The sequence below is a fragment of the Equus asinus genome, chromosome 13, assembly GCF_041296235.1.
Source record: "Equus asinus isolate D_3611 breed Donkey chromosome 13, EquAss-T2T_v2, whole genome shotgun sequence".
NCBI classification, from domain to species: Eukaryota; Metazoa; Chordata; class Mammalia; order Perissodactyla; family Equidae; genus Equus; species Equus asinus.
The window spans coordinates 11,682,881-11,709,497 of record NC_091802.1 but is presented as its reverse complement, the minus strand read 5'-3'; the positions used below and the strand labels follow the sequence as shown (position 1 = coordinate 11,709,497).

The 26,617-nt window shown below is 52.9% G+C and overlaps 5 protein-coding genes and 4 non-coding genes across 12 annotated transcripts; 8 read left to right on the top strand and 1 right to left on the bottom strand.

Annotated features, from left to right (window-relative positions):
- Positions 1–109: 109 nt before the first annotated feature.
- Positions 110–8,244, top strand: SENP3 (SUMO specific peptidase 3). 2 transcript variants are annotated; one of them, XM_014861538.3, is made up of 11 exons: positions 110–448; positions 1,284–2,006; positions 2,810–3,049; positions 3,147–3,258; positions 3,646–3,793; positions 3,923–3,970; positions 4,385–4,462; positions 6,687–6,824; positions 6,997–7,080; positions 7,191–7,241; positions 7,701–8,244. In XM_014861538.3, exons 2-11 carry the CDS (start codon positions 1,295–1,297, stop codon positions 7,809–7,811), a joined length of 1,722 nt encoding a protein of 573 aa, XP_014717024.1. In that variant the 5' UTR covers positions 110–448; positions 1,284–1,294; the 3' UTR covers positions 7,812–8,244. The 2 variants fall into 2 exon arrangements, with proteins under 2 accessions (XP_014717024.1, XP_014717025.1); XM_014861539.3 differs by lacking the exon at positions 7,191–7,241 and having other exon boundaries at positions 178–448.
- Positions 8,245–9,039: 795 nt separating this feature from the next.
- EIF4A1 (eukaryotic translation initiation factor 4A1) lies at positions 9,040–15,607 on the top strand. Of its 2 annotated transcripts, XM_070482409.1 has the most exons (12): positions 9,151–9,187; positions 9,714–9,861; positions 10,573–10,621; positions 11,086–11,218; positions 11,669–11,808; positions 12,806–12,974; positions 13,328–13,437; positions 13,917–14,060; positions 14,159–14,296; positions 14,408–14,497; positions 14,761–14,840; positions 14,945–15,607. In XM_070482409.1, exons 3-12 carry the CDS (start codon positions 10,598–10,600, stop codon positions 15,087–15,089), a joined length of 1,173 nt encoding a protein of 390 aa, XP_070338510.1. In that variant the 5' UTR covers positions 9,151–9,187; positions 9,714–9,861; positions 10,573–10,597; the 3' UTR covers positions 15,090–15,607. The 2 variants fall into 2 exon arrangements, with proteins under 2 accessions (XP_014717026.1, XP_070338510.1); XM_014861540.3 differs by lacking the exon at positions 9,714–9,861 and having other exon boundaries at positions 9,040–9,187.
- Positions 11,253–11,387, top strand: LOC123276508 (small nucleolar RNA SNORA48). The gene has a single exon (XR_006513013.1). It is a non-coding gene; the product is annotated as a small nucleolar RNA SNORA48 (small nucleolar RNA).
- Positions 12,133–12,277, top strand: LOC123276509 (small nucleolar RNA SNORA48). Its single transcript, XR_006513014.2, has one exon. It is a non-coding gene; the product is annotated as a small nucleolar RNA SNORA48 (small nucleolar RNA).
- Positions 13,092–13,232, top strand: LOC123276520 (small nucleolar RNA SNORD10). The gene has a single exon (XR_006513025.1). It is a non-coding gene; the product is annotated as a small nucleolar RNA SNORD10 (small nucleolar RNA).
- On the top strand, positions 14,544–14,687 carry LOC123276563 (small nucleolar RNA SNORA67). Its single transcript, XR_006513067.1, has one exon. It is a non-coding gene; the product is annotated as a small nucleolar RNA SNORA67 (small nucleolar RNA).
- A 431-nt stretch (positions 15,608–16,038) lies between the features above and the next one.
- On the top strand, positions 16,039–18,320 carry CD68 (CD68 molecule). The gene is made up of 6 exons (XM_014861546.3): positions 16,039–16,335; positions 16,422–16,849; positions 17,006–17,119; positions 17,253–17,325; positions 17,438–17,608; positions 17,914–18,320. Exons 1-6 carry the CDS (start codon positions 16,287–16,289, stop codon positions 18,045–18,047), a joined length of 969 nt encoding a protein of 322 aa, XP_014717032.1. The 5' UTR covers positions 16,039–16,286; the 3' UTR covers positions 18,048–18,320.
- MPDU1 (mannose-P-dolichol utilization defect 1) lies at positions 18,320–23,572 on the top strand. 2 transcript variants are annotated; one of them, XM_014861547.3, is made up of 7 exons: positions 18,320–20,284; positions 21,403–21,468; positions 21,652–21,784; positions 22,116–22,201; positions 22,322–22,440; positions 22,607–22,717; positions 22,867–23,572. In XM_014861547.3, the coding sequence occupies exons 1-7, from the start codon at positions 20,002–20,004 to the stop codon at positions 22,984–22,986; spliced, it is 918 nt and encodes a 305-aa protein (XP_014717033.1). In that variant the 5' UTR covers positions 18,320–20,001; the 3' UTR covers positions 22,987–23,572. The 2 variants fall into 2 exon arrangements, with proteins under 2 accessions (XP_014717033.1, XP_014717034.1); XM_014861548.3 differs by lacking the exon at positions 21,403–21,468.
- SOX15 (SRY-box transcription factor 15) lies at positions 23,188–26,142 on the bottom strand. The gene is made up of 2 exons (XM_014861553.3): positions 24,640–26,142; positions 23,188–23,953 (listed from the first exon to the last, which is right to left on the bottom strand). The coding sequence occupies exons 1-2, from the start codon at positions 25,170–25,172 to the stop codon at positions 23,785–23,787; spliced, it is 702 nt and encodes a 233-aa protein (XP_014717039.1). The 5' UTR covers positions 25,173–26,142; the 3' UTR covers positions 23,188–23,784.
- Positions 26,143–26,617: the final 475 nt, after the last annotated feature.

Genomic DNA, 26,617 nt, shown 5'->3' with positions numbered 1-26,617 from the left:
GGGCAAAAGGCGCGGCCACAGCGCGCAGCCGAGGTCAGCGGGTGTGCGCAGGCGCAGCTCTGCGCGGGCTCGGGGGCGGGACAGTCCCGCGGCATCTACGTTTGCGGGTAGGCGGGTCTAGGCGCGTGGTGGCCGCGCCGGCGCTGTTCGCCGGGTGTGACGTACTAATCGTGCGCCGCCGCCGCCGGTGGGCCTGGGGCTCGCGGGAGGGGAAGGAGGAGGAGAAGGGGGAGGTGGTGGAGGTGGAGGCTGAAGCCGAGCGAGAGGCGGCCCGGCGGGGCGGCTCGGCGGCGCGCGGCCCAGAAGCGTTGGAATCCTGAATTGAGACGGCTGCGCCTGAAGACAGCAGGACTGGCGGGGCCGCCGCCGTCGCCAGAGAGATGAGCCGGGAAGCCTGAGGCCGGAGACGCCCGCTCTCGGGCCCGTCCGCCCGGCTTCCCCGCTCCCGGTGAGGACGCCCCTTCCCCCCTCCCCCCAACCCTGTCGCTGCCTCTTCCGTTCCTGGACCTCATTCCCCCCTAACCGGGGCCCGGGAGGCCCTCGAAGGGGCTTCTTAAGGCCCTTGTGCGCAGAGCCGTCCGAGCCTGTAGGACCGTACCGGTGCTGGGACGCATTCGGTCCCCGGGGACAGAGCAGGAGAAGGGGTGGGCCAGCCTGGCTCGCGCGGCTCATTTCTGTCTCAACACCTTGATTCGGCTGCCTAAGCACCGATTCGGTTCTTTCAGTTTCCTTTAAAATCTTTCCTTTTCATAAGATCCTACTGTCTGAGCCATAGTTCTGCCATCCGCATTCCCTCTTGAGACAAGCCGAGCATGCCCACACCCCCCATTCATTCCAGGCTGATAGAGAACTGTCTTGCCGCTCTAGACCACGGTTTCCCTGTGGAAGTGGTGTTCTCTTCAGGTATCTCTACCATGTCATGATTCCCGTGCTGAGCTATCTCCCTTATTAGGGTTTCAGGACACTCTGGTGGTGTTAAAATAGAGAAAGAGAGGCTGAAAATACCGGGTTTGACTTGGAGATCTGAGAAATAATATCCTCCAGGCCTGCTGCTTAGCCACTCTGCCTTGCCTCTGTCTGGGGGGGCAGAGATGATAGCACAGACTCTAAAGGGCTCCTTGTGGACCATGTTAAGTGGGAAGATCTAAAGTTAGGAATTTTGCATTTTTCCCTCTTTCCTTAGTTTGTTTGCCACTGATTCCACAGGAGGATGCTGAGGAAGAGAGGCAGGATCTGGAGTACAGGATGTTTGGGTTCTGACACTCTTAACCTTTGTTTTACAGGTTACTGGAAGATGAAAGAGACTATACAAGGGACCGGGTCTTGGGGGCCTGAGCCTCCTGGACCCGGCATAGCCCAAGCTTACTCAAGTCCCAGGCGGGAGCGTCTTCGTTGGCCCGCACCCCCCAAACCCCGACTCAAATCAGGTGGAGGGTTTGGGCCAGATCCTGGGTCAGGGACCACAGTGCCAGCCAGACGCCTCTCTGTCCCTCGGCCCTCTTTTGATGCCTCAGCTAGTGAAGAGGAGGAAGAAGAAGAGGATGAAGATGAAGATGAGGAAGAGGAAGTGGCAGCTTGGAGGCTGCCCCCCAGATGGGGTCAGCTGGGAGCCTCCCAGCGGCCTCGTCCTCCCCGCCCCACTCATCGAAAAACCTGCTCACAGCGCCGCCGCAGAGCTATGAGAGCCTTCCGGATGCTGCTCTACTCTAAAAGCACCTCGCTGACATTCCACTGGAAGCTTTGGGGGCGCCACCGGGGCCGGCGGCGGAGCCTCACACAGCCCAAGAACCATCTTTCACCCCAGGAAGGTGGTGCGACACCACAGGTGCCATCCCCCTGCTGTCGTTTTGACTCCCCCCGGGGCCCACCTCCACCCCGGCTGGGTCTGCTAGGTGCTCTCATGGCTGAAGATGGGGTGAGAAGGTCTCCACCAGTGCCCTCTGGGCCCACTATGGAGGAAGATGGATTAAGGTGGACTCCAAAGTCTCCTCTGGACTCTGACTCAGGTAAGGTTGGAATGGGGCAGAGGAAGGAGTAGGGAGGTCTAAGATCCTGTTGCTGTGGTGAGACCTGGGCCTAAGGAAAGTAGAATGGCAGAATGAGAGTGTCCAGAATAGCTGTGAAATGTCTTAAGCCCCACTTTGAGCAGGAACTAAGTTTGGGGACATAGTTGATGCTGGAATACAGAATCCCTAACTAGGTGTCCTGTGCATGGGTGAGAAAGGTGGACATGGTTTAGGAAAGTCAGACAGTCTTGTCCACTTGAAATCTCTCTTCCTTGGGCCTCTCAGGATAAGGACCCCTGCATGTACATTGCAGAGGGTGCCATTTTCATAGTGGTGGGAGGGACGCTCTCTGAATAGTAGAGTACATCACCTGTACAGTTGTGTGTGACATTCACGCTCAGAATATTTTTCTTTTGAAGAACCCCAACCAAACAATTTCAGCCTTTCTCTGTCTTTATTAATTATTTAAGTATTTGTTGAGTCTTTGCTATGTGCTGGGTGCTATGCTAGGTGCCGGGCAGATAGTAGTGTCAAATATCTCTGAAGTTTAAATCTCTCTGAATCCTAATCTTTTCTTGCTTTCTTCCTGTCTGTGAGTAGCAACTCTTCCTCTCTGTCCCTTTATAACTTCTTGGACATGCCTGTCTCATGCTTTAGGGTCTCCATTCCTTAGAGTTTATATTGGTAGATTTTGCTTCAATTCACTCTTCTTGTGGTCTTATAATTTGTGTACATCGTTTAATCTTCCTATTCTCCTTTGGGCCAATATCTCATCCCCATCCTTTTTCCTCTGCCTGAAACAGGCCTCCTCTCCTGTGCTCTGCCCAATGGTTTTGGGGGACCACCTGGGCCAGAAGGGGAGCGAAGTCTGGCACCCCCTGATGCCAGCATCCTCATCAGCAATGTGTGCAGCATCGGGGACCATGTGGCCCAGGAGCTTTTTCAGGGCTCAGATTTGGGCACTGCAGAAGAGGCAGAGCGGCCCGGGGAGAAAGCTGGCCAGCACAGCCCTCTTCGGGAGGAGCATGTGACCTGCGTGCAAAGTAAGGAACCCTAGAGGACCTAGTCTCTTTCTCTCAGCCAACTCCTAGATCAGAGTCTAGAGGCCTCACCCAACTCCTGTCTCCCTCCTCCACTCAGGCATCTTGGATGAATTCCTTCAAACTTATGGCAGCCTCATCCCCCTCAGTACTGATGAGGTAGTAGAGAAACTGGAGGACATTTTCCAGCAGGAGTTTTCTACGCCTTCCAGGTAAGGCATGAAAGAGATGCCCTTCAGAAGAGGGCTGGGACCTGGGGGATGGGGAGAGAATGCTGCTGCCTTTTCTTCCATGGGGATGTACTTGGGGAGAAGTAGAAAGCTAGAGCTGAAGAGGAGGAATCTGTAGGCACAGTGCCAAACCCCTGTAAGCTGGCTGGGAGTGTCTTTACTTGGGGCCCTGAAAGACTATGTATACCTGAGTATTCAGGTGTCTCTTTCAGGGGAGTAGGCCCTTGGCAGGTTCTCAGAAGGATCCATGAACAAAAAAACGGGGGAGGGTGGGGTCAGTTTATAGACTCTTATTCTAGGCAGTAGAAGGTACTTCTGTGTGCCCTAGCCCCCTCGTCTCTTGTGTGACTCCACCCTTGGCCTACTCAGGAAGGGCCTGGTGCTGCAGCTGATCCAGTCATACCAGCGGATGCCAGGCAATGCCATGGTGAGGGGCTTCCGAGTGGCCTATAAGCGGCACGTGCTGACCATGGATGACTTGGGGACCTTGTATGGACAGAACTGGCTCAATGACCAGGTAAAGAGGAGGAGAGAAACAGGCCCAAGAGGGGATTCAGGGAGCTGGGTGTCTGGGGCCCTCTGCATGGGGGAGCCCTGTACCCATGCTGCACCCTCCATGGCAAGTTGCCTCCCATCTCCCACCCAGGTAATGAACATGTATGGAGACCTGGTCATGGACACAGTCCCTGAAAAGGTAGGCCTAATCAGTTACTTCAGTCCCCAGAAGAACTTCCACAGTTCCAAGCAGCTTTTTCAGTCCCTTTCATCTCCATTTTACATAAAAGAGGGTCTCTGTTCTTGGGGGAGAGGTGGTGGAAGGTAATCTTGTTAAATTTAAATCTGTAATTTTAGTCCTGAACTTATCAGTTCTATTCCTTTCCCCCAGTCTTTAATGTTTTTCCCCTATGGCTAACTCCACAAATTGGGATGGGAAGCTGTAAGATAAGATTAAAAACAATTTGGTTTTTTACCCTTAGTCAATTGGAGTAGAGATTGTTGAAACCAGTCCTTAGAGCCATAATAAAATGGAGTGGACTGGGAAGGGCAGACTTAGCAGGAGGGCCTGAGGTCTTTTAATTCCATCCAGCTCTTTTGTATCATTGCACAGGTGCATTTCTTCAACAGTTTCTTCTATGATAAACTCCGTACCAAGGGTTATGATGGGGTGAAAAGGTGGACCAAAAACGTGAGTTATGAATTCACATCTACTTGTGCAATACCTTATCCCGAAAGAATTAGAGTTCTGTTTTCTATGAGCCCTTTTCCCAACCCTGTTTATTCAGTCTTTCAAATATTTATTAAATGTCTTTTGTGTGCTAGGTACCGTTGTAGGCATTAAAGCTACAGTATTAAGTAAGGAAAACTTCAGGGCTGGCCTAGTGGCGTAGCAGTTAAGTTTGCATGCTCTGCTTTGGCAGCCTGGGGTTCATGGGTTCGGATCTCTGGTGCAGACCTACACACTGCTTGTCAAACCATGCTGTGGCAGCGTCCCACGTACAACATAGAGGAAGATTGATGACAGATGTTGGCTCAGGGCCAGTCTTCCTCACCCCTCCTCCCCCAAAAAGGGGAAAAGTTCTTGCCTTTATAGGGTGAGAAGAAATAAAGCAAGGTAAATTTCAGCTAGTGATAAGTGCTGTGAACAAATTAAAACAGAGCAATGTAGTAGCATAAGTGAGTACTTTGGGTGATCTGGGAAGGCCTCTGAGCTGAGACTTGAATGATGAGGAGCCAGCCATATGCAGATCTTGGGGAAGAGTATTCTAGGTGAAGGAAACAGAAAGTTGGTGGGATGAAAAGGGAGAAAGAACATGTTTAAGTAACAGAGGGCCCGTGTGGATGGCTTTTGTGGTTAGAGCAGAGTGAGTAAAGGGAAAATGATAGAAAATTTGGTTAGAGAGGAGTCTTGTAGGAATAGAGGATAGGCTAAAGAAGGCAGATCTTATTCTACATGTACTGAGAAGCCATTGAAGAGTTTTAAGCAGGCTGGGAAGTGCCTCATGTTTTAAACTCCTGTTTCAGTGAGAGATTGGAAGGGGGGCAAGAGTAGAAGCAGGCAGACTAACTGGGAGTATAGCACAGAAGTCCACATGAGAAATGTGGACCAGAGTAGTAAAGGCAGAAATAGAAGTAGTTTTACCTAGGATAAGTTTTGCAGGTAGAACCAATAGGACTTTCCTGACAGATTGGATGTGGGAAGTGTAGGAAAGGTAGGAATCAGGGATGATATCTAGGTTTTTGGCCTAAGTTACTGGGAAAAATGGGGTGGGGAGGCAAGGAGATGCAGACCTGGTAAGGAAAAACAGAGTTCTTTTCATCTCTAGTTTCCCTGCCTTCCAATTCAAAGGCCAGGAAATTTCTACAGTGGGGTAGGACCATTGGCTCCAGCATTTTTTTCTCTCTTTCTTTCTTTCTTTTTTTTTGGTGAGGAAGATTGGCCCTAAGCTAACATCTGTTGCCAATTTCCCTCTTTTGATATACATAGTTGTATATCATAGTTGTAAGTCCTTCTATATGGGATGCCACCACAGCATGGCTTGAGCAGTGTGTAGGTCTGCGCCCAAGATCCTAACTGGCAAACCCTGGCCCTCCGAAGCAGAGTGCATGAACTTAATCACTATGCAACCAGGCTGGCCCCAGCTCCAGCATTTCTTAATTTCCGTTCCCAGATTCAAGAGCTTACACCCTCAGGGACCTGGCAGGCCTGCTTCTCCAAGTAGAGGTGGGGTGACACACAGTGAAAAGAATTTGGCCTTCCATATACCTGTGTTCGAATCCCATCTCTGCCGTTTTTAACTTCTATGACCTTGGGCAAGTTACTTTACTTTTCCAAGCTGCATTGTCCTCATCATTAGGTTGAACAGGAAAACTTCCCCATATGTTTGTTGTGAGCATTAACTGATAGAGCATTTACCAGGTGCCATGCGTTGTTCTAAGTGTATTATGGATATTAACTAGTGTAATCCTTATAAAGCAAATGGATGACGGTAGGTACTGTTTTTACCCTCTTACAGATAAGGAAACTGAGGTATAGAAAGTCATTAAGTAGCTTGCCCATGGTTATAAGTTAGTAAATGGAGGAGCCGGATTGAACCCTGGCATTCTGGCCTCAGAAATGCTGAGCCTGGGTTTTAGCTACTAAGTGCTTCTACCTTTAATGTGTGAAAACTGTATGGTCCATCCTGGGCTCTCAAGTGTTTGTTCTGACACCACCTCCTCTGTCCTGCCTGCCTTCCTTACCCTGAGAATCTAGACATCCAGACGCCAAGCCTTGCCTCACAATCTAAGGCCCAGGTCTTGTGTTCTCCCACTTGGCTCCTTGCCTGCTCTTCCATTCCTTTTTAGAACCCTCATGGCACTAGGCAGGACTCCTGTGCTATCTTACCTGACCTCTGGCACTGCCTCCTCAGGTGGACATCTTCAATAAGGAGCTACTGCTAATCCCCATCCACCTGGAGGTGCACTGGTCCCTCATCTCTGTTGATGTGAGGCGACGCACCATCACCTATTTTGACTCGCAGCGCACCCTAAACCGCCGCTGCCCTAAGGTTTGAGAGGGAAGGGGAAAAACAGGCAGAATGTGGGGAGGAGGGGCAAGACATTCCAGGCAGGAAGAGGGTGGATTTTGGGTCTCTGAGGAGCAACCTGGTCATAGTGCCTGTGACCACCACACCCTGGGTTCTGTTAAGCATCACTTCTTCTTTTCCTCCACCCACATAGCATATAGCCAAGTATCTACAGGCAGAGGCAGTGAAGAAAGACAGGCTAGATTTCCACCACGGCTGGAAAGGTTACTTCAAAATGGTGAGTTTCCAGAGGGAGGGGTAGGGGGTGGCGGGAGGTGGTAGGAGGCAGAAGTTGAAGCCACATCCTTAGGAGTCTCCAGGTGAAAGGCCTACCTTTTTATTCTCTAGAATGTGGCCAGGCAGAATAATGACAGTGACTGTGGCGCCTTTGTGTTGCAGGTAAGATGTCAGTTGGGTTAAAAGGGTTGTGAGGGAGGCCGGAGGCTGTTCTGCCTTCCTCATTTGGTTCACAGCCACTTATGGAGTGGGAGTAACCTTGTGTGAAAAAGCAGAAACTCTGATTTCATTGGTCCTCTCCTGGCTTCCCCATCCCACACTGGCACTGGGTCTTTGGTCCTTGGTCTCTGGCCCTGATATAGTTGCCTGATCCACGCCCCCCCCCAACCCAAAGTATTTGCTCCCTCTTAACCAAGTATTTCATGTACCTAATAAGAATACTGGCTTTAGAGTCAGACTATTTTGGAGCCCCAGGCTATGGGACCTTGGCTCCCTTTGTTTGTGAAGTGGGGGTGTTCTCTGAAAGATCCAGTGAGACATATCTCATGAAATGGGTAGCACAGGTTTTGACTCGGGGATGCTCAGTAGGTGGTTCTCATGGCTTGCTTTGTTAACACCTAGTACTGCAAGCACCTGGCCCTGTCTCAGCCATTCAGCTTCACCCAGCAGGACATGCCCAAACTTCGTCGACAGATCTACAAGGAGCTGTGTCACTGCAAACTCACTGTGTGAGCCTCGTATCCCAGACCTCAAGCCCATTAATGAATGGGCAGGGGGACATGGGAGACCCTTCCTTCCCAAGAAACTCCAATTCCTTTCCTCTCTTGCCTCTTCCCACCCAGTTCCCTTTGGTTTTTCATATTTAAATGTTTTAATTGATTTCTGTAATTTTTTTTTCTTTGAGAGAATACTTGTTGATTTCTGATGTTCAGGGGGTGGCCATGGAAAAGCCCCTTTTTCCCTCAGTCTGCAGGGGAGTAAGGCCTTGTGGCCTGGGTGGGGCAGTCATCCTCCTTCCATGTGCAGAGGGGGACAGGAAAATCTGTGCTGGGGGTGGTGGGCGGGCAAAGGGATTACTGCCTGCCAGATCTTCAAACTTTTTTTTATATATATATATATAAATGCCACGGTCCTGCTCTGGTCAATAAAGGATCCTTTGGAGATACATAGTGGTGGTCTTCCTTAAGGGGCCTCATACTAGTGGATATGCTCTTTCTCAGGCTTTCCTCTAGCCAGTGCTGGTAGAGACCCTTTTTTGGGTCTCATGATTTCAGAGGCCACGTTTCCATCCCTGCCTCAGATGGTGCCAACACTATGTCTTCATCACCCAAAAGAATCCCCCGGCCTGGGGAGCAGGGCTGGAAGAGGGGAGAGTTTTGGTAAGCCTCAAAAATACGGGAGATTGAGAGATGCTAAAACTGGGGAATAGGGATACTTAAGGAATTCGGCCAGGATTCATAACAGCAACCTCAAATGCCCTTAAGCCCAGAAATCGGTTATCCATCCCTCCTCCCTCCAGTCAGGGGCACTCCCCCAGCCACTAGGATATGGCTGCTGATTCCATCGTCCTTGGTATACTTGGAGCACGGCGGGGTGGCGTCTGAGCTATCTTTGAAGCAGAAGAGAACAAAATAAAACGTGTGTCCAGTGGAAACCAGCAGATGTAAAGGGAAGTGGTAGTCCCGGGAGCCCGGAAGTCCCTGGAGGCTAAAACCTCGCCCCCCTTACGCGATAGGGCCTACTAGGCCACATGACTAAGGCCCTATCGCCTCCGCACGTGTAGAGGTGCAGGGCCCCAAGATGGCTGCCAGGCCTCGAGGCCTGACTCCTGTATGTCACTTCCGTACCGGCGAGAAAGGCGGGCCCTTTAGCCAATGAGGCCGCGGGGCGGGCCTTCACCTTGATAGGTGTTCAAGTTATCCAATGGTGGCTGCGTGCCGGAGCGTCTACGAACTGACGTCACTCAGAGTTGCTGAGCGCGAGCAGGCGGGGCCGAAGCGACCGGGCCAATGCGATGGCTGGGGCGGGGTCGGGCGCTCTATAAGTCGTCGATAGGCGGGCACTCCGCCCTAGTTTCTAAGGATCATGTCTGCGAGTCAGGATTCCCGGTAAGAAAGGCATTTGCAAGAGATTGTGGCTACTTACCCTTGCCGCTCCCTTCCGAGGGCCCCCCCGGGGGGAGCTGAGGCCCACCAGGGATGCGGGGAGGCCAAGCGGGAGGACCCGTACTGGGGGAGTGAGGGGCAGATCCACGGCCGGCGCTGCCACCGGGGCTTGGGCAGGGGGCCAGGACAGCCCGCCTTTCGGGCCCTAGCGTACGAGGATCACTAGGAACCCTCGACCCGACGCGCTGCCGGGCGCGGAGCCCTGGCGCTGAGTGGCAAGACGCGGTCGCAGCCTAGCGTGGGAAAGGTAGAGCCGGCCGCCACCGCGCGTGGCCCCGAACCGGCAGGTCCGGCTGCCTCACTGCCGGAGGGAGGGCTCGCGCGCGCTCGGGTGCCGGAGGATTCTGACAGTACCACTCGCTACAGGCGGGGGTGTCTGGGTCCTCAAATCCAGTCGCCTCGTTGCGTTGAGGTGTGGGTCGGGGAGAAGAAGCCGGCCGTTCAGTGTGCTGGTTTTCTTGACGGCCAGGACTGAGCCTAACCCCGAGGAGCGGCCGCGTGAGGCACCAGGAGCCCACCCGGCGCCGGGCGGGCGGGTCCATTTTGCCGCACAAGCCGGGCAATTGGCAAACTGCGGATGGGCAGGTCCACTTTCCTTCGGGGGTGAGCGGCCTGAGGTACGGGAGGGCGACGCCATTTCGCGACGGGGGCGGGCGGGATGTGGATTGTTCCAAGCCGGGGGGGAGATGCCGCTGGGTGGTCGAGGGAGCGAGCACATGGCGGCCCGAGGTGTTCCCCTCCCCCAGTCCGCTTCGCTTCTAAGTGTTGTGCAATCTCCCCCCTTTGCTAGCTCGGCTGGGGCTCATTGTGCGCGAGGCCGCCACCGCCCGCGGCCTCCCACATCCGGGCACCGCGAGGGGGGGAATGGGCTGGAGGGAGTGGGGGAGGGCGCGGGAGAAATGACGTGGGGGGGAAGGGGATGTCCTACCCTCGGATCTGGGAGGTGAAGGGCGGGACTTCCGGCGCGCTGGGGCCGCGATGGGAGGTGCACGCGCTTGGGCTTGGGGCAGCCAGGCCCGGGACACGTGGGTCCGGCGGCGGGCACCACCTCCGGGCCCCGTAAGCAGAGAGCCCCTCCTTCTGGCCTCCGGGTCGTCTAGGAGGGTTACCCCATCATGTCCAGGGCGGCCTGGCCTGAGCCGCTCCTAGGATGGGGCAAAGGACTGACTCAATTGTAAGGTAACTACTGTGTTTACTGGGAATTGACGGGGGGGTCAGGGAGTGAAAAGGCTGATGGCATCAGGAAAGGCCGGTTGCTAGTAGACAGGACCTGGCTGTCAGGATTTCTAACGTGCCTTAGTCGGCGTACTCATATTTTAAACCAACAGATCCAGAGACAATGGCCCCGACGGGATGGAGCCCGAAGGCGTCATCGAGGTGAGATTGGACTCTTATCACCAGTGCCCTTCATCTTTGGGAAAGGCAGTGTCACTAGCAGTGTTTCCTGGTTTGTGGAGTGGTGGTTCAGTGAGTTAAGATTTGATTAAAACCGGCACCCAGGATTCATCTTTAATACATAGCCTAACTCCCAAGTGGTTAAGTTCTCCTCCACAGGAAGTCTTAACTACAGTGATTTGTTAAAAACATATCGCTGAGAAGATCTATGAAACATGGCATTCAAATTGAGTCCAGTCATCCCTTCTACAACTTCCAGCCTCACAGTTTACAAGTGGACTGGCTCCTTAGAGTGCTTTCTCAGACCATGTAGAACCAGCTGGCTTCCCTGGAGGGAGGAAAGGTGGGCTCTGAAGCTTTGGTGCTGCAGGCAGGCGTCCTCTTTGCTCCAGCACTAGAGCATACCCTCACTTCTTCTACTACGTGAATTTGTTTGCATCCTTCAGAGTAACTGGAATGAGATTGTTGACAGCTTTGATGACATGAACCTCTCGGAGTCCCTCCTCCGTGGCATCTACGCCTATGGTTTTGAGAAGCCCTCTGCCATCCAGCAGCGAGCCATTCTTCCTTGTATCAAGGGTAAGATCCCTCTGCTCCAGAACAAGTTCTGGACTGTCCCTGACCTGGGTAGAGTGGCACCTGGTTGGTGGTGCCTGTCTCATATCAGCCAGGGACAAAGCAGCTCCTTGTTCATCCCAGCTTGGCTTTTGGTCTGTGCCCATGCCTGGTTCATGCCCTGGACACATGGATTGCTGGTTGAATTTCAATAAGGTAGTGTTTCAGGCATCTCATACTTCCTTTTTATAGCTATTTCTAGCTTAGTTTTATGCTGTACTAAAAGAGTTAATAACTGGACCTGGCTTCCAGATCTGTTCCCACTTGGGTACTTTGTTTTAAGGTGTCTGTGAAGCTCTTTATGTTTAGCACATAGCTCTATTGGTTGCTTCTTGACCAGGGCCTTGATGTTTCATGATCACAAAGTGTATGCTCTTTGCCATATCAAATTTCTGTCCTAATTTCTCTGTTTAGGTTACGATGTGATCGCTCAAGCCCAATCTGGGACTGGGAAAACGGCCACTTTTGCCATATCAATTCTGCAACAGATTGAATTGGATCTCAAGGCCACCCAGGCCTTGGTTCTGGCTCCCACTAGAGAGTTGGCTCAGCAGGTGAGAGTGTAGCTTCTTTTTCCTCGGCTGAAGAACCAATTTAGAAATGGTTAGCACAATAAAAAACTAGAGTTATGCTTCCCAACCATCTTGGAAGAACTGAAGTATGGGGTAGGTGGGGTGGGGGAAACGAGGATCTGAAGTAAAGAAAGGAAATTGGTAGCTGACTTTCAGGTCTCTCAAGACTTCTTAGGTTAATTATAAGCTTTTTTCTACCCAAACACAATTAGCATCACTTCCTCCACCCATTTCCTGAGTCAAATGGGAAGGCTGCTGGGTGGAGCCTGGCTGGCTGGGCAAGTTTGGTGGCTCTTTTATGAACAAACTCCCTGGCAGTGGGCAAAGAGACACCTGATTGGTGGTGTTGCTCTTATATCAGTCAGGGGCAAAATAGTTGTACAGTCCTGTGTTCATCCTAGCTTGATGCCTGGGTTGGTGGCCAGAGCTGTTTCATGCCTAGGGCACAGAAGATCCTCATGCTGGACTGTTCCTGGGTCTTGGAGGGGAAAGGATCAGAAATAATGGTCTCATAAGTAGATTATTGAGACTCGAGGAATGTATTTTTTTAAACATCCTGTGCTAAACTTTTGGACAAAGATAATTTAAGCAAGTCGTCTTAGTAGAAGTCTGTCTTAGGGCTCTGCTGTCTAAAACATGCTTTTAAGAGTGAACAAATGAGCTACAGTTGGCTTTCAGAAATTAGGAGGTGTACTATGGAAAGAAGCTATATTATATTAAAGTTGTTTTAGAGGGCTGTTACTGTGTATCTGTATACTCAGGAGACAAACAGAATTCAAATCGTGAGTCTTTGCCACTTTTACTGGCCATGTTATCTCAAATGGATTATTTAACCTGCCTTTGTTTCTTGCGTTAAAAGCGTATTTATGAATGGTGAATGTCTCAGTTGTTAGAAAGGATAAATAGATAAGAAACATTCAAAATGGGGCCTGGCACAGTTGTAGCTAATATGTGAGTACTTGTGTTTTTCTGGGTTCAGATACAAAAAGTAGTTATGGCATTAGGAGACTACATGGGTGCTTCCTGCCACGCCTGCATTGGGGGTACCAACGTGCGTGCTGAGGTGCAGAAACTGCAGATGGAAGCTCCCCATATCATCGTGGGTACCCCAGGCCGTGTGTTTGATATGCTTAACCGGAGATACCTGTGTAAGTATCAATTTTCTCATCTTCTGGGCCATTTCCCTCTTCTCTGTGCTTTCCCAGTCTTTGAACTTGGCCACACTCTCATTCCCAATGATGCTAGTTTTCCTCTCTGAAAGAGTTGCTCTGTGATGAACCCCATGCGTGTCATCTGAGCCTGGCTTCCCTGTCTTCTCAGCCCAGGTAGTGTTCTACTTCCCAGGGCTGTTGTCTGGCCTGGCAGGGGGCTCCTGGGCAAAGGATCAGTCTTTGTATTCTGAGAGCAGACCACCTGTCCCTCCCTTTTTCTTTATAGGGAAAGTTAAGTGTCTTTTACATTTCCCTAGTTGCTACCTGTTGGTATTTTTTCTCTCCTGTAGCTCCCAAATACATAAAGATGTTTGTACTGGATGAAGCTGATGAAATGCTAAGCCGTGGATTCAAGGACCAGATCTATGACATATTCCAAAAGCTCAACAGCAACACCCAGGTGGGGAAAGCAGACATGTATAGTCTTGCTTGTATAGTTGATGATCTCTTTATAGATTGTGGTGTGATTGAGGTAAGGGAACAGCAATATCAGGTGCCAGAGGAACCAAAAAAGAATTCTGGAGTCTCGGGGCCGGCCCCGTGGCTGAGCGGTTCAGTTCGCACGCTCCACTTCATCAGCCCAGGGTTTTGCTGGTTCAGATCCTTGGGCCCTGACGTGGCACCACTCATCGGGCCATGGTGAGGCAGTGCCCACATGCCACAACTAGAGGGACCCACAACTAAAAATACAGAACTATGTATAGGGGAGCTTTGGGGAGAAAAAGGAAAAATAAAATCTTAAAAAACAAAAAAAAGAATTCTGGAGTCTCACATCAAGCCTTTTTATGCATTGGCTTCTGTTTTATTAGGTGGTACTAGGGAAGGGGACAGGCATTGTGGACTATCCCCTGCTCTAAGGCTGCTCTTTTTTTCTGTTAGGTGGTTCTGCTGTCGGCAACAATGCCTTCTGATGTGCTTGAGGTGACCAAGAAGTTCATGAGGGACCCCATTCGGATTCTTGTTAAGAAGGAAGAGTTGACCCTGGAGGGTATCCGCCAATTCTACATCAATGTGGAACGAGAGGTGGGGCCTAGTGCAGGAGGCGGGCCTGGTATTAAGTTGTTGGGTATAGCCCCTGACTGATTTTTTTTTCTCCCCCCACCCCCACTCCCCATCCCCAGGAATGGAAGCTGGACACATTGTGTGACTTGTATGAAACCCTGACCATCACCCAGGCAGTCATCTTCATCAACACCCGAAGGAAGGTTGATTGGCTCACTGAGAAGATGCATGCCCGAGACTTCACTGTCTCTGCCATGGTGAGTTTGCCCTACCTTGTTATCAGCAGTGTGTATCAGTGTCCCACTTAGAGCCAGTTCTCTCAGAACCGAAGTGCCTACCTCTTCACACCCTTCTATCTCCTGTTCTAGCATGGAGATATGGACCAAAAGGAACGAGATGTAATCATGAGGGAGTTCCGCTCTGGCTCTAGCAGAGTATTAATTACCACTGACCTGCTGGTGAGTAGAGGGGAATTTGGAGGAGATTGGGAAGGAAGAAAGGAGAATCCAAGGTGATTCCCTCTTCCAAGGGGCCTACTAATGCCCTTTTTCAGGAAAGTAGCAACTTGGAATAAAATCTGGCATGCCTCAGGTTTTCGGGGGAGAGGGGATGTTTATTTCCTTTGCCTTCCTTTGGCTGCCTACATATATACATGTCTCTTCTGGATATATTGTGTTCTCTTCTCGTTCACATGCTGAAGTTGTCGTCTTTTTTGATGTAGGCCAGAGGCATTGATGTGCAGCAGGTTTCTTTAGTCATCAACTATGACCTTCCCACCAACAGGGAAAACTATATCCATAGGTAAGTGTTGATCTGGAATACTCACCCACCTCATGCCCAGGCCTCCCTAGGCTAAAGCTTCTGACTTCCCCATTCTCTTTATCCTCACTTTCCTTGCTTTCCAGAATTGGTCGTGGTGGACGTTTTGGCCGTAAGGGTGTGGCTATTAACATGGTAACAGAAGAAGACAAGAGGACTCTTCGAGACATCGAGACCTTCTACAACACCTCCATTGAGGAGATGCCCCTCAATGTTGCTGACCTCATTTGAGAGGGGCTGTCCTGTTACCTAGCCCCAGCCAGGGTTCAATCCTTGGGGGGCTGAGGAGGAGCAGAAGGGGGGAGGGAAGGGAGCCAAGGGATGGACATCTTGTCATTTTTTTTCTTTTTTTTTTTTCTTTGAATAAATGTCACTTTTTGAGGCAAAAGAAGGAACCGTGAACATTTTAGACACCCTTTTCTTTGGGGTAGGCTCTTGCCCCAGGCGTCGTCTCTTCTCCCAAAAACACTAATCCATTTCCCTAACCTAGTCAACCTCCAAACCCCAGAGGCTCTCCCCACCCCAGCTGAATTCCTCTGAAAACAATTCAAGGGGCTATAATGTCACTCAACCTCATTTGCTGGACCAAATCTGGAGGGAGAACCCCTGAGTTAGGTGGCCCAGGGGATTGTCCCAGGTGGGGGGAGCAGGGGAGAGAAAATGGTAGCCATTTTTACATTGTTTTGTATAGTATTTATTGATTCAGGAAACAAACACAAAATTCTGAATAAAATGACTTGCAAACTGCCTGTTTTGGGCTTTTCATTTCTTACCTCCCCTTCCCTCCCACCTGCTATTGGGTACATCTCTGCTCCCCTTTTCAGCTAATACTTACTTTTGTGTTGGGTTGCTTTTTTTGTTACCACCTAAGAGTTGACCAGAAGATGGTCATGTTGACTGGATAACGTGACCCTTCTGCAAGGGATTGGGCAAGAACCATCATAAGTGCTTCACGTGTCTCAGCGAAGAGGAAGTGATATATGGGGAGGGGAAAAGGGAGTGGAAAGAAGTGTTCTAATTTTACATTCTATGGAACTTACTTTTCTCTGGAGACCACTAAGGGAGGGCCTCCTGTTTCTCAATTTGTTTTGTAATCTCTTGCCACAACTGTAAGCGTATTTTGCTAAGGTAGACAAATGGGTCCCCAAGGGTCAACTGCCTTAAGACCCCATCTCATTCTGCCCACGTGACATTCTTGACCCTGACGGCTCCCATTTTGAGAAGCCAGGGCCAATCATCTAACTTAAAAATTTAATGACTAAGAGATTGGTGGCTGGGGGTGAGGTGCGTGAGTCAGGTTGGGGGTGGGATTATCTCAAGTCGAAGACTTTCATTTCCTTCTTTCCCAAAGGGGGAGAGTAGGGTTGACTGAGCGAGCAGCTGGTACTGAGACGAGCCTAGCTGAACTTTGGGTGAGGCTGGTCTGTCATGAGGCTGGCTGTGCTTTTCTCAGGGGCCTTGCTGGGGCTACTAGCAGGTAAGGAGAAAGGGGACTGGAGGGGAGGGAGCCCCTGGGAAGGAGCCTAACCCTAGGTTGCTAACCAGTCTTTCCTCCGCTGAAAGCCCAGGAGACAGGGAATGACTGTCCTCATAAAAAATCAGCCACTCTGCTGCCATCCTTCACGGTGACCCCTACAGCTACAGAAAGCACAGCAAGCCCTGGAACAACGAGCCACCAAACTACCCAGAGCCACAGAACCACCACCACAGGCACCACCAGCCACCACCCCACAACAGCCACTCACAATCCTACCACCACCAGTCATGGAAACACCACAGTTCATCCAACGACAAGCAACAGTACTGCCACCAGCCCAGGATCAGCCAGCAGTTCCCCCCACCCAAGACCACCTCCGCCCTCTCCAAGTCCTAGTCCAGGCTCCAAGGAGGCTATAGGAGATTACATTTGGACTAATGGTTCCCAGCCCTGCGTCCGGCTCCAAGCCCAGATTCAGATTCGAGTTCTGTACCCAACCCTGGGTGGAGGAAAGGTAAAGCCAAGACTGGAGGTCATGAGGGGAAGGGGGTGAGGCCTTCTGCTGTGGTTTAGAAGGGAAAAAAGAAGAAGGGTGGACATGAAGGGAACAGGGAACCTTGGGTGGCATGGCTGGGTAGTCTTGTGACCGTCTCATCTTTAACCTCTGCAGGCCTGGGGCATCTCTGTACTGAACCCCAACAAAACCAAGGCCCAGGGGGGCTGTGCCCATCCCCACTTACTTCTCTCATTCCCCTACGGACAGCTCAGCTTTGGATTCAAGCAGGTACTTCACCCTCATCCCTCATTCTTGGCCTCCAAGCGCCCTATCCCAACCAATCCCTTGCTGCACTCCTTACTCTGTGTACATGGATGCCACTCTCCCCTGCTGCCCTGAGCCTTCCTGGTCACCTCCCCAGGAGCCACTGCAGAGCACTGTCTACCTGAACTATATCGCTGTGGAGTACAACGTGTCCTTCCCGCAGGCAGCGCGTGAGTAACCTTCCGTTTCTCATCACTTGCACTAGATGTCCGGGCGTCCAAAGGGATCTAAGCTAGGGGGATGGGACATGGATATGGAGCTGACCCTTTCTCTCTCTTTTAGAGTGGACATTCTTGGTTCAGAATTCATCCCTTCGAGATCTCCAAGCCCCCCTAGGCCAGAGATTCAGTTGCAGAAACGCAAGCATCGCTCTTTCACCAGCTTTCCACCTTGACCTGCTCTCCCTGAAGCTACAAGCTGCTCAGCTGACCCCCACAGGAGCCTTTGGGCCAAGTAAGACCTATTGCTTCCTAGAACTCTCCCACTGCACTGAAAGCCCCTCGCCCCAGGTCTAGAATCTCCCTTCTTATACCCCAAAATTTCCTCCCTCTCTCAGGCTGTTATGACTATAGGGCACTGTCCTCTCCCCCTCTACAAGACTGCCTATACTCTCCCCTTTTATTTATTGCTGAGTCATCCTAGGCAAGATCCTCACCAATCTCCTACTTCCCAATGTCCCCCACATTCCTTCCTCCCTCCTCCCACCTTTATCCCAGCCACCACCACTGTGATGCCTACTTGCCCTATCTTTCTGCCAGGTTTCTCTTGTCCCAGTGACCAGTCCATCTTGCTGCCTCTCATCATCGGCCTGATCCTCCTCGGCCTCTTCGCCCTGGTCCTCATTACCTTCTGTGTCATCCGGAGACGCCCACCCACCTACCAGCCACTCTGAGCGTTTATCCCAACTCCCAGGGCACCAGGGGGTGCCCTCATTTCTCACTACTCAGCCGACTCAGAGACCAAATTATCTTCCTTCCCTCTCTGTCCTGAAGAACAAAAGTAGAGAGAATGCAATCAGCAGGGATGAGGGGAGAGATGTTTATTAAATGCAGCAGGTTGCCCCCTCCCCCATCCCCAGTAGGAGAATGGTAAAACCTACTCAAATCTTTGTCCCTGATTTCCCTTGTCCTTCCTGCCAGAATTAAAAGCCGTGAGTTTTTTGTCACATGTCTTCCTGTGCTTTTCATGGTTGTGTCTCAGGGAGCCCGAAACAGCTGGTGAGGAGGGATGAAAATGCCCATGTGTGACCAAATGCCTTCATGGGTTCATCTCCCAAAGCCTGGCACAACTGGTGTTGAATCTGCCCCCCCTCCCTTTCTCCTCTTCTCTGGGGCCCCTGGCTGCTCCAGATTCCCCTCCCCTCCAATCTGGTGGAGCCCAACAGTCTTCTTCCCGACCCTCATAGACAGGTGATGGAAGCAGCACTAGCAATGAGTGAGTGGGGAAAAGTCACGTCTGTGTCATTTTGTCTCCAAAGGCTGCGCCTGTGGCTCTTTACCACAAGAATTCCCTGCCCACCGTGTCCAGGGCTAGCTGAACAGCCTGATTAAACCCTCACTGCATCTGGGATGCTCCTGTCTCATTTGCAAAGGGTTTCATCAACCATGGGAGCAGTAGGTACTCTGACCTTCACGTACAGTTACCCTCGGTGCTCCTAGGAAAACATGGCTCCAGCCTGGGCCACCGTACAGCCAACCCTTAAGTCCCCAGTGGTGGTGTAGCTAGTGGTGGTGGGTGGCAGCCAATGTTCAGATTCTAGAAAGGGCCTCCCAGCCAGCCACAGCCTGCACTACCACTGAGTGCCAGTCCCCCCTTTACAGTAGGCCTTGGTGCAATGGCTGGGGGCCAGAATGGGGCCTTTCCAGTTGTAGGAACCCTGTAAGGTGACAGAAAGCAGCCACCAGGACCTGAAGACCCACCCCACTGAGGGCAGCCCGCAAGTAGCAGGGCCCCAGCAGCCCAACTACCGCGTCACGGACATCCTGTATGACCTTGCAGACGGTGGTGAGAGTCACTGAGGAGCTGCTCAACAATGTGGTACTCGCAGCAGACGCCTGGCCAACACAGCGTGACGGCCAGGCCCCCCTCCACTGGGATGGCCGAGAGTTCGTGTCCCAGCAGCAGGTGGCTAAGAGCATCGCTCCCGCCTGGTAGTCCAAGCTGCCCTTTCCCAAGCCGAGGTGCTGCGCCCACTCGGCCTTGCTTAAGTCCTTGCTCAGCACATGGTCATGGCAGGCGGAGGAACGGGACTTGGCCTAGAGGTGGCGCCCTGGGGGCAGCGGGGTGGGAGGAAACGCCGGGGCCCTGTGCTTCACGGAGGCTGCCAGGCCTGGGCCTGCGGTGGTGGCTTAGGCGCTGGGGCCCGCAGGGGGCTGGAGTTCTCTCCTGGAACTGGGCTCGCCCTCCCCTCCTCCTCCTCTTCTGCTTCACTGTCCCGGCCGGGCAGCCGCCGGCACACCCAGCCGCCAAGGCCTGGGCGAACCAGAGGAGGGGGAAGCATGGGTCCTGCGCGAGCCGGTGCCCATGGAGAGCTGCCCCGTGCTGACTGTACCGCTCCCGCTGGCGCCCTTCCCTCCGAAGACGCTAGGAGAACAGAAGATACAGAGCTACAGCGCCCCCACCCAACGCCATTTTGGAGACTCACGCTCCTTCTCTCTCAACTTCGAACAACGTAAAGTCAGCTGGGAGAAGACAAGATGGCGCCGAGCCGAAGCAGCTGAGAAAGGCAGGAGGATAAATCTTGCTTCCGAAGTGGAAGCGTAAATAAAGGCGCGAAAAACCGAACTGCGCAGGCGTACAGCCTTGGCACGCTGTAAAATTCGAACAGCAGGGAGGGCGCGCCCAAAATGTGGTCTCTGGACGAGACCCATCTTAAGCTACTGAAGGTGGGGTGGCGCAAGAAAAGGCGGAACACAGGGCGCTGTCCCGCGGAATCGCGGGAAGAAAGAGAAAGCGTACCCAGAGCGCGCATGCGCATCGTCAGTCAGTGGCCGTTTGGAGAGACTGGCGGAAGTAAGCTTTGCAATATGGCGGCCGAGGCAGACGGGGCGCTTAAGCGGCTGTTGGTGCCGCTTCTTTTACCTGAGAAATGCTACGACCAAATTTTTGTCCAGTGGGACTTGCTTCACGGTAAGTTGTACTCGGCATCCGTGCAAGGTTCTGCTCGAGTGCCCTTGGGCTGTCAGTGGGGCATGACCGAGGATTAAGTGACGACGGCGACTGCTGCCACTCTGTGCTGTGCGGAAGTCACATCTGAGAGGGAGGAGAGTGTCTTGGTTTCCATAGAGGGAGGACGCCATATTTGGGCAAGAGGGGGAGTTGCCGGGTGGAAGTACTTTCTTTGGGAAGTTTAAGCTTTAGCGATAGTGAAAGACGAAAAGACTCAAATTTTACAAAACAAAGTTAAAATCTGATCAAATCGTTCCAACCTTTAATAGGCCGCCGTACCTTTAGGAACAAGGTAACACTTGATTAAAAGCCTCTGACGAATCCAGGCCTTCAGCCCGAGGCTTCTGCCGTCTTGTTGACGTTCCTTCCAGCCTACATATTTGCTCACAGTCTAATTTTGGAATAACTTAACTTCCTCCCTCTGTCTGTCTACGAGGCAACTCCACAGCAAAGCCCACCTCAGACATCAGATCCTTTGGGAAGCCTTCCCAGTCTGCCCCTGTCAGTTCATGGTATCCCACCGGGCCAAGCTCCTTGTGGGGAGGGCTTCGAGGCTAGCGTAGCTATGGATGGCCAGGGCAGAAGAGCAAGCCCTAGGATAGGGTTAAGTTCCTGAGTGGGGCCAGGGACAGAGGGTCCAGGAATGAGTGAGACCTGTCCTTGGGAAGAGAAGACAGGTGAAGTGGATCGCCTAGTTGCTCAGTGGAGGGGAATAAAGCATCCAAGGGCTTTTGCGCATTGCTCAGCTTTATACAGGGATGCAGTAGAGAGCCTTGGAAGTCCGACCAAGCTGTTTTAGATGTAATCTACAGGGAATTAAGAATGGCTCAGAGGAAAGGAATGGTCAGAGCTGTTTTGGAAAGTCACCTGGTCTGAATGTGGTAGGATTTGGAGCAGGAAGGATCAGGCCTTTTTCACCTGCTTCCAGACAACCCAAGGCTTCCTTGTGTGGTCTCAAGGTCTTAACAGCAGCGGCCACCCACAGGAGCACTTAAAGCCTTTAGGCCTGTGCTGCTCCTGAAAGCCCTGGCCTGGATTCCGGAGTTCTCGTCTCTGCTTACCCCTTTTTCTCTTCTCAGTCCCCTGCCTCAAGATTCTCCTCAGCAAAGTCCTGGGGCTGAGCCTTGTGGCTGGATCACTTCTGGGTGTGTATCTTATCTTCCTTTCCTGCTGTTGCCATGGGGGTGGAGTGCTAAGATGCCATAAACTGGGTGGGTCCCTTAACCAGAAGTGGGATTAACATGCTCCCCAGTCTGCTGTGTAGTTGTTGTGTTGCACTGCCATGGAATGTCAGCTCCTCAACCCTGCCCCTCTCATCCTTTCTCCAGTAAAACTGCCCCAGGTGTTTAAAATCCTGGGAGCCAAGAGCGCAGAAGGATTGAGTCTCCAGTCAGTAATGCTGGAGCTAGTGGCATTGACTGGGACCATGGTCTACAGCATCACCAACATCTTCCCTTTCAGGTGAGGGGCCTGCCCTTTATCTCCAATGGTAAATGCTCACAGCTCTAGTGGAGGTTGGGGTGAGGGAGGTAAAAGGGCAGGAAGGCTTAAGCTCTTGTGGAAATCTAGTCATCATCTGTGGAGATGAGAGGAGGTGAGCATCCCAAGAATGCCCAGGATCCAGACTGAGTCAGTCAGGTGGGGGCTGCTGGGATGCAGGAGGTGAGGAACCCGTAGGGCTGTGGAAGACAGGGAATAACCAGGGAACTGTGTCCCAGATGGACGGGCTATGGAGGCTTTCCTTGCCTCTTTCCAGGCCCGCCTTTCTTCCTCCCAACTCTTGACTCTGCAGCTCTTGGGGTGAAGCCCTGTTCCTGATGCTCCAGACCATCACCATCTGCTTCCTGATCCTGCACTACAGAGGACAAACTGTGAAAGGTGCTGGGGACTTACCTAAGAGTAGGCTGCGGCTCTTGGGAGCCCTGCTGGGAACTCAGGCCTGGGGAAGCCAGAGGACTTGAGAGGTTGAGGAGGACTCCTTGCTTCCCTGACTCCTAGGTGTTGCTTTCCTGGCCTGCTACGCCCTGGTCCTGCTGGTGCTGCTTTCACCACTGACTCCCCTGGCTGTAGTCACCCTGCTCCAGGCCTCCAATGTGCCTGCTGTGGTGGTGGGAAAGGTGAGTACTGGGAACAAGGGGAAGGATGTTAGGAGGGGGGCTGGGTGAGGGGCAGAGTAGAAGCTCAAAGTGTGGGGGTGTCGTACTGAAAGGAATGGGGAAATCTGTGATGGGAACATGGGAAGACTTCAGATGACAGAACAAAGGGTCTCAACTCCTCCCCTAGCTGCTCCAGGCAGTCACCAACTACCGCAACGGGCACACAGGCCAGCTCTCAGCTGTCACAGTCGTTCTGCTCTTTGGGGGCTCCCTGGCCAGAATCTTCACCTCCATTCAGGTGAGTGCACCTTCTCCCCTCTAGAGGGCACTAAAACCTCGTCTTATCTTTCCCAGCTGAGGCTTTAAAGCTGTCCCTTCTCTGGAACCTTTTTTCTTTTCTTTTTTTTTTTTTTTAAGAGTGACCCTAGCTCTGTCTCTCACATCCAGGAAACTGGAGATCCTCTCATGGCTGGAACCTTTGTTGTCGCTGCCCTCTTCAACGGCCTCATTGTTGCCCAGCTCCTCTTCTACTGGAATGCAAAGGCTCCCCACACGAAAAAGGAGTAGGGCTGAGCTGGCTACGAGAGTCCATTCCATGTTTCTATTCATCCATCCAACCTCAGGGTCCTCCCATCTGAACCAGTGTGCTGGTGTGACTTTTAATCACCCGCCATTCTTCTGCCAGTTGCAACCTCTTGGATCAGGGTTTGTTCCTTAGGAAGGATGGGGGTAGAGATTTTCAGGGTAATATTTTGATTTATTTTGTGCTGTCCTGTGCATGTACTATTAATTCACCTAATCATTTGGCTGAGATTTTTCCTTTAGCAGCAATTTTCAGCTACTTACCTATTCTGGGCAAGTCTTGCCCTGTTCTCTTGTCTTCTCACTTCCCTTCTGGCCCTACAGGACAGACCCTGGACAGTGGAAGAGACTAAGGGGCTTGTGGCTTCTCCCTCCCTCAGCCTGGCTGGGACTGACTCCTGGACCCCAGTGCTGGGTGGGGGAAGGGGGACGGAGAATGACTCAGGCAGGGCCCCGGGGTGGGGTGGAGGTTCCTGCTCTGGCAGGTCCAGGCGGAAGGGAGTGGAGAGCGCGCTGGTTCCTGCTGCAGTGAGGGGAACAGAAATGGGGCAATAAAGACACAGAGACATGGTCCAATCGTACAAAACTGTGTTTGTCCTACGAAAAAATATAAGTGTAGTGTTGCTTCCCCTGGCTTTCGTGGTGGGGGGACTGCAGGCCTTCTCTGAACTGTGGTCCATCACAGTTCTAAAGAAGAGTTTACAGCCTGGGAATGGGGGGGGAGGTGTTTCTGGGTGAAAAAGCAGGCTGGAACCCTTCCTGGCAGGTCCATGCCCATGAGGGTTAGAGGTGGGTTAGGGGCATGGGGGCCCCTGAAAGGGGAGGGTTGAACGGAGTGGGAGAGCCTGGGGGTAGGTAGGGGCTATAGGGGGGGAGCAGCTCCCCTTGGATCCTGGGGTTATTCGGAGGGAGGGAGCATGGCGAGGGGGCCTCTGGTTTACAGTGGGAAGAGCTGCAAAGAGAAAACACAGGGGTTAGCGCTTCCCTGGGTTGGAGGTGTCAAGCAGAGTTCCTAACTCGCATGTGGGGGTGGGTCTGACCAGTTCTGGTCAGAGGTAGAGCTTGTTACCCACCTACCCATCCCTGCTATCCAGGCCCCCCTGGGTACCGCAGGTCCGGAACCAGACCTCAGGATGGCTTAGAGAGCAGCGCAGCCATGTTGGGGCACGCTCAAGAGCGGGCTTGCGTGCAGCGCCTGTTTTCCTCTTGGGGCGGCAGGCCAGGAAGGGGCAGAGTTGGGCTTGGCCTCTCCTTGCCCCGGGGGCTGGGAGAGGAAGCCGGGTCACAAGAGGGCCAGAAGCAGGGGAAATGGGAAATTCAGGTAACTAGAAGGAACTTAGTCACATCCAGGGGCCTGTGGTCTGCCCCTGCAGGGCCACCACTGCCACACTGCGATGGAAACGTCCTTTAGGGAAACCCTGGGCCGCTAGAACTCCCACCCCCACCCTCACTGGGTACTGGGGTGGTGCCGCGCAAACCTCAGCAACAGCCCCCAACTACCCCCACCCCGAATGGCCTCTGCTTGGCTGGACTCAGGGCACCCCCCCCCCCAGCCAGGTCCTCTCGTATCTGCCCCCACCAGGCTCCAGGAAGGGGGCACAAGCGTTTCCTTCCTCACCCCGCTACCCAGGCACTCACCCGTAACTGCCAGGCAGGTAGGCTGTCGAGTAGTTGGGGGGCTGGTACCCAAAGCCTCTGCTCCCCTGGGTGGTCGTGTACCCGGACCCCCAGACTGGTGCGCCGCCAGCTACGCTGCTGCTTCCCTGTCCAAAGTGGGGCGGCCCGGTGCCTGAGCTCTTAGTCTTGCGCCGAGGCCGATACTTATAGTCGGGGTAGTCGCGCAAGTGCCGGGCCCGGAGCCGCTTAGCCTCTTCAACGAAGGGCCGCTTCTCGTCCTCGCCCAGCAGCTTCCACTGCGCGCCTAGGCGCTTGGAGATCTCAGAGTTGTGCATCTTTGGGTTCTGCTGCGCCATCTGGCGGCGCTGAGCGGAGCTCCACACCATGAACGCGTTCATGGGCCGCTTCACCTTCTCCAAGGGAAGCCCCCCGGAGACCACTGGGCTCCCAGCGCTCTCCCGCTCCTGGGAGCCCGAGGACGAGGAGCTAGGGGCTGTGGGAGTGGAAGGTTCCAAGCTCCAGGCCTGGTCCTGTGAGGAGCCAGGTAGCGCCATGGCGGTTTGGAGAAAGCCTTAAGAGGGTGTCCCACACGCGCTCCCCTCCAAAGTGAAACGTTGATCCCCAAACCCGGTATCCTTAAAATGGAAGTGTCTTCTTGGTCTGGAATTGTTCCAGAGAAACTCGTGTCCTTAAAAAGTATATATATTCCCGAAGTTCAGAGTCCTAATGGAGCCCCTGCTCCCAACCAATTTGGCTGGCTTTGGGGAGTGCGAAATCCCGTCTGGTACCTGGTATTGGACAGGTTGTACTCTCCTTTTCTTGTTGCCTGGAGGTACCCGACCCAGTCCCACTCCCCTACCCGCTCCTGGCCTCCGGCCGACCTTTGGTGGAAGCAGTAAACCTTCACTCTGGGTCTCTGCAGTTCCGTAGCTGCCAGGCGGCACAGCCCAGGTGCCACAGCCCTCTCACCTGGCCTGTGTCTGGTGGCTGAGCCAAACCCAGGAACAGCTTTTAACGACTGACTCCTCCCCATTCCCTCCCAGCAGACCGCGCCTCCTTAAGGGCACCAACATCACCCCTCCCTTAGGCAAACCCAGGTGTCCTGTTCTTCCCAGCCCCCAACACACCTCCTCAGGGCACCACGCCCCCTCCCCACCCAACACCCAGATGTCAGGCCTTCCAGCCCTAGTAGCTGAGAACATCTTCCCCTCCCTTCTTAAGCTTTGGTAATTTAAAGTCAATTCCTTTGCACAATGGGATCAAGCAGAGGGTGATCAAAAGCTCTCAGGGTCAGAGCTGTGCTAGGAGGAACTTGGAATCACCCCACTCCCCCACTCGCCACCCCCCCACCCTTTTCTTGTACCTATTGCTCCTCAAACCCCCAACCAGCCCCTGGGGCAAGAAAGTCAGGCAGTCTGAGAGGTAGGCCATTTTTGTTTCCTGAGTCATCCCAGCAGGTGCTTGGGTGGTGATTCAAACTCTCTCTCCAGGTGAGAAAACTGAAACCCTCCCAACTCTAGCCCCTAAACCTAGGTTTCTCCACCACCACTGAACCACTGGATTATGGTACATTTTATCTCCAAACCTCAAGTCAGGAGACAGGGAGCCAGGAACTCCAGAACAACTCCCTGGGGCTGAAAGGTCAGTGATGTGGATGCTGGAGAAAAAGCCTGGATCCAGAGCAGAGAACCAGGAGGTAAAAGGGCTCGACACCTAGGTCCCAGCTGTTGTGAGGGCACCCTGCTCCCCACTCTGCCCAAGGCCCAGCCCAAGCTTCAGGCCTCGTAATCAGATTAAGCAGCCTGCCTTGGCTCTCAGGTTTTAGAACAGCTCCAGCTTCGTGAGCAGCCCTACCTAGCCCGCTGTGACTCAGGGTATAGGAGTGGCCTAGCTCCCTCTACCAGTGAACCTGGCGGGGGGAGCAGCAGCAAGACAAGCCACTCCTCTGGACCAGGAGGGTACCTGGGCCTAGGGAACTTAGGCATGTCAGGAATTCCCA